The sequence below is a fragment of the Eucalyptus grandis genome, chromosome 8 (assembly GCF_016545825.1).
Source record: "Eucalyptus grandis isolate ANBG69807.140 chromosome 8, ASM1654582v1, whole genome shotgun sequence".
Lineage (NCBI taxonomy): Eukaryota > Viridiplantae > Streptophyta > Magnoliopsida > Myrtales > Myrtaceae > Eucalyptus > Eucalyptus grandis.
The window spans coordinates 57,939,232-57,952,920 of record NC_052619.1 but is presented as its reverse complement, the minus strand read 5'-3'; the positions used below and the strand labels follow the sequence as shown (position 1 = coordinate 57,952,920).

At 40.4% G+C, this 13,689-nt stretch overlaps 1 protein-coding gene across 1 annotated transcript; it reads left to right on the top strand.

Annotated features, from left to right (window-relative positions):
* The first annotated feature begins 9,260 nt into the window (after nt 1–9,260).
* Nucleotides 9,261–13,277, top strand: LOC104415314 (titin). Its single transcript, XM_010026589.3, is given in 3 exon segments — nt 9,261–9,509; nt 10,598–11,627; nt 11,630–13,277. Coding segments are annotated over 3 exon segments (2,331 nt in total). The 5' UTR covers nt 9,261–9,464; the 3' UTR covers nt 12,886–13,277.
* The last annotated feature ends 412 nt before the right edge of the window (nt 13,278–13,689 follow it).

Here is a 13,689-nt window from a genome sequence, read left to right as displayed (position 1 = left end):
TGCACCAAGAACCTTAATCCGAGCTCTAATTTTGCCATCCAAGCCCTAATTGTTCTTGCCAATTAAGCTAGGTAGAGAAGATGACAAACTTGAATGAGTGAGAGTTATAGAGATGGCATGCGAGCGATGACGACAAGCCATGGTAAGTGAACGATGAGAAGGAGTTCATAGGCCTAAACAACAATGATCCCAGCTCTATTTGATCCTTCCGATGTGATGTCAATTTGCCAAGATGTGGTGCAACATCATTTTGCTTGATCAAGCCATGCAGGATTGTGCAACATCATTTTGGACGTCCACTTGGACTAGATTTTCTTTTCTTTTTAAAATATGGCAAGTTAGTAAAAGATTCTAATTATAGTGGCCTCGTGACCAATTTAGCTAGAATTTCTTCCCAGAGGAACCTAAGGGATTGTTTTTTTTCTCTAATTTAATACTTAAATGAGTTAGCGAAAACTTTTGATATTAAAGAAAGCGTCGTACATAACTTTTGACATTTCTAATATCATTTTCCCTTTTTATTCATGTAATTTTTTTTATTTTTTTTGGATAATTTAGGGGCAAGGCTAGGGAGATCCAGTTACTTGGAAGCTCATGAATCACCTTACAAGTCTGATGAACTGGTTAAGTCCAAACTTTTAAACTATGTAGGAGGACGTGACCCAAAGTAGTATGCGTACAATTGGTGAGATTCGAACTGATATGTTTATTTACTGACATGAAAATCCTTCAATGTCCTAATCAATTGTGTTGATGTCAAGATTTAATTTTTTCTATTAATTTTAATTATGAGAGGCCTTTGAAAAGGAAGAGATAGAAAGATCTATTTAGAATTCAGTGGAAGGCTAGGAAGGATTTGTTACGATATAACTTGCAGAGTTTATATTTTTTTATGAAGAAAAAAACCGATACTTGTTTGTATTTTAGTTATGCAATGTAATTATGTTTTATCACTCTAAGAACTTGACACCATGCACTGGATACTTTTTTTTTCTTCGGTCCAAGATGAGTTGACCTTTGAAAAATGAGATCTTAATTAATGTAATTGTCTTTATTTTTGGAGTGTATCAATTAGGGGGAAATCCCATATATCTCTACCATTTATAAATGAGCCGTACATGTAATTTCTGGTCAACTTAATTTATTTGGAGGAAGAAAGGAAGAATTATAGCACCACGGAAGGGTTCTTATAAGATCAATCCGAAGCACATGCGAACACCACAACCAAAAAAACTCAGGAGCAATGGCAACGTCACTTCTAACTCTACGGGCTTTCTTCATTGGGTTTCTCATCACCTCCAGGCCTTTTGAGACCGATGGTTTCGGTATCAAATTCATCCCAACAGACCAATTTGACACAAAACTCTTTTCTAAGAATCTCACCCCTAAAAAAAAAAAAAAAAAAAAAGAGACCAAAGAATCTTTGAGATATCTCGAGCTCATGTGTACCAACTCGAATCCATGGTTTTCGCAACTTCAATGGATCGAAATGAGTCAATGAAACAAAACCCCAATGCGCTATAACCTTCGGCTGTTAAAGGCAGTCTCAATTATTAGTTAACCACCCCGTGAGTTGGCACACGTCCATATTTTCTGAACTTGGTGGTGGATACGGGTACTGTGGATACATGGATGCAATGCAAAGGATGCAGCCGTTGCTTCTTTAATAGGCAAGGTCATTTCAATAAGAGCCAACCGAAATCATACTGGCTCTTACCTTGTATTGATCCCCTTTGTGTTTCTCATCTATGTGAAAACAACATTTGCATGTATGACCAAACGTATTTTGGACCTAGAATTGGCGATTGCTATAGTAAGGGGCAGGTCGGATCAGACACCTTCATCTTTAATGATAGGGGATCCCCTAAAAGAAATTCCACACTGTGTTTGGTTGCAGCCTAGACAATTGCAAGTTGGGTTGGGAAAAGAGCAGACAACACAACAATATAGCTAGGATATTTGGCTTGGGATTAGGACCGCGGTCTGTTTTAATGCAATATGTTAATGAGACTAAGAACCGCATATCATATTGCTTGCCTTCGCTTGACAACCACGGTGCTTTCACATATCTCCATTTCGAGGATGACCCGCAAATGGGAAGACAACCTGGGATCATGACGACAAGATTGATTCCTAACATAACTTGGTATGCGGTTACAACAATCGATATTAGTGTCAACAGGAAGCGCCTAGCTATAGAGCCTTCAGTTTTTCGGATGAGACCGAACCACACAGGCAGATATTTTGGACTCAGGAATTCCTCATACAGCTCTTGTTTGAGCTGCGTGTGGTAAATTAATTGAGGAAATAATCGAATATTTCCGTAGGGAATATACTTGGCATTATCTCCCTCCTCGACCGGGTCAACTGGATTTGTGCTGCAGCATGCCTCATCGGAAATATCATTTCGAAAGAGCTAATCTTTTTCTCCCCGCGAGAAATGTTTTTCAGTTCCTTAATGCAAACTGCTTGATGATGATGCCCATACGAGACCCAGGACCCAGCAGTTGTTCGATTTTACGGCATTAATGGTCTCTTTTGGACCCGAAATCTGTCGGTCCAATTGATAATCAAACGCATCAAGCAAGGAAATAAAGTAAACACAGCAACGTACAAGGTCCTCTGTGTACTTCTCTTCTAGATTTGCTAGCGATATGGATCCAATAAAGACAACTTTTCATTAAGTTTATTTCTTTAAAAGCTTAGTTCATGGGAGAAAATTGAGTTATCTGGGCCATGGAGGATTAAAAGGGCGAACTACTAGTTCTCGAATACAAGATCAATGAATAAACATGTAAGGGTAGATTAGACTAAGAAACAATCCATTCAATTTGCAACCAGTTCAAGTGGACTGCCAGACTAAAGTTTCTTCACAGTCATGTTATTTATGAATTGTATTGTAAAATCACGTCCAAGATCATCGACTCACGTTGGTACACTCCCAATTTAATACTGGAAATGAAATAGTGACGGTATAACGATGCAATTTAACGGGTAACCCAATTGCTTGTCCATAGGATTATGTGCGTAAGATAGAAAAACAATTACATCGATTGGAAATTGCTGCGGTGCAAAAACGTATGATAACAGAAATCGCAACTCGCCACACAAGTAAACAGTTGCAACATGCTCGGAGCGCAAGGAGAAAAGCTTTCGATTTTATTTCTGAGTTAATGTCCTGAATTATATACAGAATAGTATAATACCAATATGAACTAAAAGTTCTGCAGATTTCCTAGAAGTAGATAATGAGAAAAGTATCAGAAAAAGTAAAGAAAATCTCTGAGTATATTAATTTAGAACCTGATCAGATAACAAATAAAGTCTCTAAGAAAACTACCTAAAATTTCAAATTCTAAAACAAAGAATAATAACCCAACTTGAAGATTATCACGTCCCACATCATAAAGTATCAATTACTTCTCAATTACATTAATAGGAGGTGCAGTTAGAGAAGGTAAATGTTCGAGCTGTATAGTGCTCGAATAATTACCAGGTGTAAGAAATATATATGTTGTGGATAACAATAGGAACAAGTCGTGCTCGTTTGTACTTTAGTTGTTCAAGGTTGTTGTGTTTTATAACTTTGTGTTATTGTCGACACGAAAATGTATGTTATCGTGCTTTTTTCTTGACAATAATGCCACATCTTTTAAATCAATAAGTACCTAGAATCTGTGAAATTGTCAATTATGTTCTATGTTTCAGAATAGTTTTTAAGAACTTGCGGGTTAGCTAAGTTTTCGGTGATACTTTAAATGCATGTATATCATGCACCTTTTGCATTTACTCTGTATATCTAGAGGAAAATCCGACACATCTCTACCAGGTCCACGTGAGCTTCTGCATTAAATTTTGTCTGGATATGATTTATTACGAGGGAGAAAGGCAAGATTACTGCAACAAGAGGGACCTTTATAAAATCCATTCTAAAGCACATGCAAACACTTCCACAAAAAACCTCTAAGGATAATGACAACATCACGTCTAATTCTGCTGAATTTCCTCATTCGCTTTCTCATTGCCACGCAGTCCTCTGGATCCAATGGCTTCAGCATCAAGCTCATCCCTATAGACAGATTTGACAACACGCTCTTCCCAAAAAGCCTCACCCTCAAAGAAAGATATGAAAGGATCTCCGAAATATATCTTGCCCATATATGCCGACTTGAGTCGATGGCTTCTTCCAATTTAATAAATTGGAAGGATTCGGCTGAGCATGGCCAAAATACACCACGACCACCTTGTCAGTTGGCACACGTCTCTATGCTCCGACCTTAATGGTGGATATAGGTAGTCCATATACCTGGATGCAATGTGAAGGATGTACCCAGTGCTTCAATATAAGGCCAGGAAACTTCAGCAAAAGTGAATCGCAATCATATCGATCCTTACCTTGTGATCATCCCCTCTATATTCCTAAGCTATGTGTGGACAAAATTTGCATGTGAGGTATGTTGGATCTGAATATAGTAAGGGGTAAATAGGATCAGACACCTTCATCTTTAAGGATGGTAGATCTCTTAAAAGATTCTCGAACACCGTGTTTGGTTGTGGCCTAGAAAACTATTGAGGTATAAAACTTGTCGTGAAAGTACAATTGAGTCCTAAAACTTTCGAAAAGTGTAATTGAGTCCTAAAACTTATTAAAGTTGTACAATTGAGTCTTTCCGATAATATCATCAATTCATCTAACGAAAAATGCTGACGTGGCATTTTAAAACTAATTTCGCTCTCTTACGTGGCATTTTTATTACTTTTTCCTTTAAATCTCATTTAAATAGTATTTAAAAACTACATAAAGAAAAAATAATTTAAAAAACAAAACTGAAAAAAAGGAAAAAAAAAAAGCTAGGGACTCATCAACGGCTATCACCATCGTTGCCCATTGCCAAAGTGGCTAGCGAAGGTCGCCACCCCTAGTCAAGAGTGGCCATTGAGCCTTGGGGGCCTCGAGTGAGGCCTCGCCAGCCCCAAGCGAGGGATAGTGAATTTCGCTAGGCCTGGGCAAGGTTCGCCTAGCTAGCGAGGCCTCACCTGAGGACCCCGAGGCTTGTCAACCACAGTTGAGGACTGACGTTCGCCCATATCTGGGCAAGCTATGTTGTCCTTAGGCGAGGGCCGGAGAGGCATCGCCTAGATTTGGGTGAACCTTGCTAGCCCTAGTGAGGCCTCACCTGGGGTGGGCGATGGTTGACAACCCCTAGGAGGGTCGATGTTGCCCATATCTTGGCACACTCAACCCAGTCTAGGCAAGTGTTGTCGGCCCTTGCTTGGGCTAGCAAGGCCTCGCTCGACCCCCTTTCTCTTCGCCATCATCGCTGCCACTGCCACTTTAGGGTCGTTGACCCTAGCCAACCCTTTTGGTAATGGGTAGTGGCGGCAGCACTTTCCTTTAGATAAATTGATGATATTAATGGAAGGACTCGATTATACTAATTTGACAAATTTTATGATTTAATTGTACTTTTTCAAAACTTTAAGATTCAATTACACTTTCACAATAAGCTTTAGGACTTACAGCACCCATATCCCAAAATTATTTTGCAAGTTGGGAAAGGAGAGAGAATTAGCCGGAATATCTGGCTTGAACTTGGGGAAGCAGTCCATCTTTATGCAATATGCAGATGAGACTAAAAAGCGCATCTCGTATTGCTTGCCCTCGCTTGATGCCCGTGGCATCTACACATTACTCAATTTCGGGGACGATGCAATAATCCGCAGACAGCCGCGGGTAGTAGTCCATATGACAACACTGATTCCTAATGTAATCCAGTATGCAGTTCTTTTTCTCCCCGAGAGGAATGTCTTTCAATTCTTCAATGAGGGCTTTTGTTTGATGGTGATGCCCGTAAATAATCGAGGTCCCAGCGTGCTCGGAGCATTTCAACAAGCAAATTATCGGTTCTTGTTCGATTTTAGAGCATTCCTTTTTTCTCTTGTACCCAAAGTCTGTCGATTTAATTGAGAATCGAACAATTCGAAATGGAGGGACAAGTCACATAGCAACTTGAGCTTCTCTATGTAGCTCTCTTCCGTATTTACTATTATTAAGTGATTTCGATATAGACAAATTTCCAGTTAGTTCTTCTCATATGTATGGATCGGAGAGCCTTATAGGTACACCAAAACTCTGCATAGTAGCAATTGAGCCTATTGAATAAGTACCAATTTGGGGAAGACCGAGTAGGCTGATTAAAGAGCACTTATTGATTATGTAAATACGGTCCATTTTTACGAATGAGGGGAAGAAAAGGCTAGAAATGGCCTCCGGAAGAGATCTTCTCATACTCTCTGATCTATTACACAAACATGTCATAGTCCAGCTTTTAGATCTGATATACTGAAGGCCAAATTTAGCTTTTTGAGATAAGATTAACATTCTCACATTATTTAATGAATTAGGATCCTCTAAATTTATTGCATTTAACTTAACATCCCAGAGTTACCCTCTTGAAAAATCAGCACCTCAGCATGAATCCCCATTGAACGGCGGAGATTAGTTTCCTATTTTATCCGCCTTTTTTCCTAACAATGCCTGGTTTCTAACCTGACTAGAGTGTCATTCTTGCTCTTTAGCTGTCCGTATGTTGGATAGGTTCTCTCATCTTTTACCTAATTGGGAAATATTGACTTGCATAAAAGACAATCACAGCCCCACATGATCTCACTGTTACCTCCAGAAACAAGCCAGACAGTGGCCAACCGGCCCGGCCCGGCATGGCCTCAAGTATCGGGCTTGAAAGCCTACTTGAATGTCTTGCTCTTGCCATTCTTGGATCCAAATAAGCAGCGTGATACCAAACCAAGATGAGCTGAGAACAACGCATCGTACGAAGTTTCTGAACTTATATGATCTGACTTTAGCCTACTGTGAAGAAGTGGACAACGTGGTTAGCCTCTTAGCCTTGAGAGGGAGCTACAAAAGACGTTTGTGTTTGGACCCTCTATTGAGATATTGATCCCAAAGATGTGGCTCTGCAATGTTCGTGAGCTTGCGAAATTTTAATCTTAGAACGAAATGTCTGTGTCAGGGACACCCATGAACTGGCTTGATATGTGACATTTCCCCACTTGATTTATATGTTATGTTGTCATTGGACCAGAAATCACTTCATGCTATTCATTCCTATTTGCTTTGATCTGGAAAGTCCTGCACCATGACTATGACTGTTTACTACTAGCTTCGTTTTCAATGCCCCCCTCCCCAATCTGAGGACATAAAAAAAACCTTGAAAACGAATGTTAGGTGTATGGGGAAATAGCCATAACGAATTAATAGCCCATAGGAGGTTCACGTGGATTATCATGATAAGTAATCTCGTGGATTATCATTATCATGAGATTGTGTTCAATTTTTTCTTTTTTTTTCAAGGCGAGAAAATTAAATTAATGCTTGAACTGTATATACATCAATGACTTAAATAAGATAGCTGGATGTGAAATCACCAGAAACTCCAGGAGAATCATCTGTTGTTTTCACATAAAGCACTACAGGCCATTTCTCGGGGCATAGATTGATGACGGAAAGTTTTTTTTTTTTTTTTTTTCCTTCTATTTTTGTCCCTCAATTTTTGCAAATTTTTTTCGATTTCAAAAGTCTGTTTGAATGTTCTGGATATTCACATGCGTCCGGGTCAGGCACCGCGTGGGTTCCTTCCCTTTCCAACATATCAGCATCACAGTTCCTGTGTAACTCCATCGAAAAATCCCCTCGGTCCTTGAAGACTGCCAGCGAAGGAGTATATACCCATTTTATACTAACCTCATTTCTGGAACGTAAAGGATTGGTGGGGCAAAGGGCAACAGTCGTTTAGTTAGGATCCTGGCGGACGAATCATTTCGGAACGCATTGAAAATTCAACCGAGGACAACAGTGCAGAAAGTCCCTCCAATCATCTCCTTTGCATTCCCGTTTTTGACATTCTTTCTATGGGTCTCTAGGAAGATGATGAATATATTCCGTATCTTATTTCATTAAAATTAGTTAGCAGTCATCATCACATATGCAGTCCAACTTGTACTCGTCGTCAGATATGAGTCGATTAATTAACCAATTCCCCCTTTTTCCGCCATCACCGCCTCACGGATGCCTGAGATCTAGTTCTTGAATTTGTGATTTTAGAATTGGTAACCCATGATCAGCTCTTTTAAAATTCGGATTAAGATTTTTAACTCTTTTCATCAACTTGGGTCGTAATTCACGGCACCCTATTTTGTCAGTATTGTCTGTCTGATACACTAGGGGAATCTCACCGTTGGTGTCCTCAACATGGTGCATAATGAGCTGGGCCGTTTGCTGTAAAGTCCAAGGGCAAGCTCATAATTCCAACTTCTCACATGTAATCAATCCTGATCCTTTCTCATAAAGGGTGGCACTAGGAATATTGATTTTTCTATGCTGTAGTGGAATCTGCTTTTCCCATATTTCCTTCAATCCCAAAAGTTCAAAAAGAGAGGGAAAGAGAGAGAGAGAAGATAAGTACATTCTTTGGGTGCTTAAGCAATACACGCTTCTTCTTTTTCCATTTGTTAACTAGCGAGAGCAACGAAGATAAGGTACAAGCAAAAACATCCCTCTTTTACGCCTCGCGGTATCCTAGGAAATTTCGTGGATCCCATCCCACCATCCGAGTGGTACAACCCGAACCCGAAAGTGGACAGCAGCGGAAAAGAAACAGGGCGGCCTGTTCCTGCTGAAATGGATGAACTTGGCAGAGCCATCGTGCAATTCTAGGAATCAAGACTTGAAAAAGGCCAACACAATATGGGAATTTGGCTTGACAACTTGATACTTTAGTCGACAAATTTGTTCATTGTTATGATAAACTACAGTGAATGGAGCAAATCATAATGCAAAACAATTTAGGATTTCTGAATTTTTTTGAACAACTAAACATAAGTCCTATTTGTAATCGATTCATGTACCACAATCTCCGTCTTACTCAAAAGATGATAGATCCACGTCATATAGACTTTGCGTGGTCAAATTCGGCTCTAGCAATATTGGTAAAATACATGGAATAATTTTCATTGTATTTATGGGTTCTGACAAAAGGGGCAAGAAATCCCAAGTACAGTTTGGATAGCTACATGCAGATACAGCATTTCAGGAAAAAGGAAAAAATAATTAGGGGTCGAGTGAGTTGTCTTCTTGGAATAATAATCACAAATGCATACAGATGCAGCCATACAGACACCCCCTAAATAATCATCCAGCTCACTAAGACCACCCTGTCTTTTCCTTTTTTCCTTTTTTTCCTTTTTTCATTTTCTTTTTTTGAATTGCCAATTCCAAGTTTGAGTGGGGCTCTCTGGCTTTCCTTCTTTACTTTCCAGCATCAATCATTTCCTTTTGGCACTCCTCCGCTTCTCTTTTGAATCCAAAAGCCAGCCGGAAGAAGGGAAGGGAAAGAAATTTTTCATTTTTCTCCTCCTTCTTTGAGCACTCATTTCATCCATCCATGGCTTCTGAGACTGTTGCATCTGATCATCACACTACTGATGAAGTAAGTCTCTACAGAAACCTCTGTTCCTCTATGTCTTTCCTCTGTTTCTTTTGCAGCTTGGGTTATGTGAACTGTCTTGATCTTTTCTTTTTCCCCCTCATGGATAGAAGTTCGGTTTGATTCATGTCCTTGTAAGTTTCGTAAAGATAATCAAACACTCAAGAACAAAGTCTTATGCTTGTTATTCAGAGAAGTAGATGGGTGTTTTAGTCCATCTGTTGGATGTTCTGATTGCATGTGCTTTTTTCATGCTTCAAACTGAGGACTTCCAAGTTCTGAAACATGTTTAGTATAAAAAAGCTCTAGGAAGGATTAATTTAGACTATGATTTATTTTGAATTCTCTCATCCTGATCTTTTTTTCCTCTCACTAGCTATCTAGTAAACTTGTATCTCTTTTGAAAAACCATTTGAAGGTCCCCCCCCGGAAGTCTAGAAAAGTTGTGTTGTGCAGACTCAGAATGAAAGAAGTTTATTTGTTTCAGTTTTCCTTTTGCAAATCTCTGAATTTTTTTTTGTGTATTTAGACCAACTACAACTTGGATTAAGTGAATTTCAGAGTTTCCAGTGGAAGATAAATTCTACCTCTTCCGACCATTTTCTAGATCCTTCCTTAATTTCGTTTCCCCTGAGTAGTAAGCTTATACAGACTTCAGTATCTCTGTTTCAGCTTGCCTGGCTTCTCTTTCTAAACCCATAACAATGTCTTAAAGGGTTCTCCGCACTAGTAGTCGTTTAATTGTACTGATATAAATCCAACATATCATTTTATCATTGTCTTTCCTGTTGATGGCTTTGTCATTGATCAAGTTCATAAATTTCGGGCATCCTGTTACGTTACCTCACTTGTTGTGGATTGATCAGTTCGCCCTTTTTGATGCCTAACCACACATAGTTTAGGGACTTTGTTAATATACATATATCATTAGCTCAGACTGAAATGCTTCAAATCGCTGCTGATAAGAATTTAGATTACCCTACCCTGGAATTTCTCACTTTTAAATTCCCGCTTAATTTCTTTTCTGATGGATTCTTTTGATGTCCTATATCATATAAGGCACTCCTGATATGTTTGTTGATTTTTTTCAGACGGTTGAGAAGAAGGAAAATGAAAAGAACAAGATAATTAAAGAGGAGGAAACAAAAGAACAGATCACCAAAGACATTGAACCCGAGAGTCCAGATATCCCGGTCCCTAAAGCAGAAGAACCAACGCCCGAGGAGCAGATTAAACCTCCTGCAGCAGTTGAAGGTGAAGCTGTTTCGGACGCACCTTCTGACGCTGGCTTGAAGGTGGAAGAAGTTTCTGTGGCGCTGAACCCTTCAGATTCAGCAACCAAGACCGTTGGTATCCAAACAGAGGATACAATTGTAACTGATGTGCCTCAAGCAGAGACACCGGTTGAAGTTGTTGGACACGAACAAAAGGAGAAAGAAGTCCAGGCGGTTGTTGCAGATGAACCAAATGAGAAAGAAGTAGAGGCAGCTGTTGCAGATGAACCAAAGGAGAAAGAAGTCAAGGTGGCTGTTGCAGATGAACCAAAGGAGAAAGAAGTCGAGGCAGCCGTTGCAGATGAACCAAAGGATAAAGAAGTCCAGGTGGCTGTTGCAGATGAACTAAAGGATAAAGAAGTCGAGGTGGCTGTTGCAGATGAACTAAAGGATAAAGAAGTCGAGGCGGCTGTTGCAGATGAACCCAAGGAGAAAGAAGTCGAGGCGGCTGTTGCAGATGAACCCAAGGAGAAAGAAGTCGAGGCGATTGTTGCAGATGAACCCAAGGAGAAAGAAGTCGAGGCAACTGTTGCAGCTCAACCAAAGGAGAATGAAGTCGAGGCGACTGTTGCAGATGAACCAAAGGAGAAAGAAGTCGAAGCGGCTGTTGCAGATGAACCAAAGGAGAAAGGAGTCGAGGCAGCGGTTGCGACTGAACCAAAAGAGAAAGAAGTCGAGGAGGCCGTTGCAACTGAAACAGAGGAGAAAGAAGACGAGTCTGTTGTTGCAGGTGAATCAAAGGGAAAGAAGTCGAGGCCGTTGTTGCAGCTGAACCAAAGGAGAAAGAAGTTGAAGCAGTTAAAGAATTTGAGCCTCAGGCAGTTAAACCAGAAGAAGTAGTGGTTGAAGAAGTTAAAGTTGAATCGAAGGAGGAATCTGCAACTGAAGAAATCGAAGATAAGGCAGAGGACAAAGCAGTTGTGGTGGATGCAGTTGAGAGTAAATCCAAGGAAAAAGTGGCTAGCAAAGAAGTTGAAAGCAAGATAGAGGAGAAAGCGATGGTCGAAGTGGTTGAAGACGAAGTAAAGGAGAAGCCTGCGAGTGAAGAAGTAGGAAAAGAACCTGAGGAGAAAGTCAAGGAGGAAGCTGATGCCAAAGAACTGGAAAAAGGAGCAATTGAAGCTGTCTTAGGTGAACCAAAAGAAGAATCAGTTGTTGAACCAGTCAAAGAGAAGGCGGTTGACAAGCCGAACATATCAGCCACTGAAACCAGTGAGCTGACTGAAGCAAAAGCCAGCAATGTGGCTGAGCCGAGAGGGGTAGCAGAAGCAGAAACCAAGGTAGAGGATAAGCCAGAATTGACCAAAGAAGTAGAGGATAAACCCCAAGAAGTCGCCAATGTTGTGGAGAATGTGCTGGAGAGCGGTGAGGAAGTAAAGCCCGCAGAGAAGACGGAGGTTAAGGTAGCAAGAGATCTCAGGTCAGTGATGGATGAGTTTGATGGTGTCACGTCCTCCATGGAAGAAAAGATTGAAGAGGCACCCACTGTTACAGAAACCAATTTGACTGCCACTGAGGAAGCTCAAGCTGTGGTTGAGAAGGAAGTTCCCGCGGCTGTGAATGGTCAACAAAGTGCACCTGTAGTGGATGGTGTTGCAAAGGTGGAACCCGAAGTTGAGGGGGAAAAGGATGAAGAAAAGATCGAGAAACTTGAGGAGAAAGACAAAGAAACCAGAAAAGATGAGGTGACTAAAGTGGAAACTTTGAATGCACTAGCTGAGCAAAATTTGACAGGCACTGCCGTAGCCGAGGAAAATTTGACAGGCGCTGCTGAGTTGGAGAAGGAAGAGACACTGGCTCCAGTCGAAGCACAGGAAGCCAAAGAGGTCAAGGCAGAGGAGGAAACTGAGAATGGCGTGGCAAAAGGTGACGTTGAAGATGCAAAACCCACGCCTCCTCCGACCAACGAGCTTGCAAAGGACGGCGACGACACCAAAGCATCAAGGGACCTGCCTGCACAAGAGGTCTCAGCGAAAAAGCATTCGGGTAACATAATGTCGAAGGTGAAGCAATTAGGTGTTAAGGTAAAGAAAGCCATCGTCGGCAAATCCCCAAGCTCAAAGGCACTGACGACAGAGGCCAAGGGTGAAGAGAAAGTCAAGTGAGAGCAATCAAAGGACAAAAGATAAGAAAAACTTGCAACATTGTTTGGTCAGCTTTTCTCTGCTGTTATATTATTTCATAGTTGCATCAAGGTCTTACCCTGCATATTACTAGCAATGTAAATAGAGGGAAATGACCAATTCAAATTTGTTTGATGGAAGTGAGAGTCTGTTCTTTTCCCTTCTTTTAGGTTTGTGTCACATAGGTAGTAATTACTGGTTTTGGGTTTCTCAATTTGAGAGAGAAAGAGAGAGATTATAGATGTTATTACTATTTGTTGGATTGGTTGGTGTTTATTTGTGGTGAGTGATTTGTGTGATATGCTTAATTGGATTAGACAATTTGTATGGATTCTTTGTGAGTTGCTTGCAATAAATTATACACTTTTGTTATAGCTGAGGGTATGATTCTGAGACTGTATTCCTTCAGCAAATAGTCCTTAACTGGTCAATTTGCTGCTCTGCTCTGTGACATGGATCATGAATTTAAAGGACAAGAAATGAGGCAAATTTATTGATTCACTTTTTGCATTTTGTTGTGCAGCTGAGAGTGTTCTAGCCTTGGTGGCATCTTTAAGTCATATCTTAAGTTTCTTAGACAAGTGGAATGTCTTATGTTTTCAATTGTGATTAGTGATTTAGGGCTGTTCATTTATTCGTTTTCTTATTTATCTTTAATAAACCCGACGGTACCTGTATCACTAGAAATCAACTATGATGAGACACAGAATTTGGGCCATTAGTGGTTGTTGGCTCCACAAAGAGGATGGTAAAACTCTGGCAACACAGAGGTTGCTGAAAGAGAAG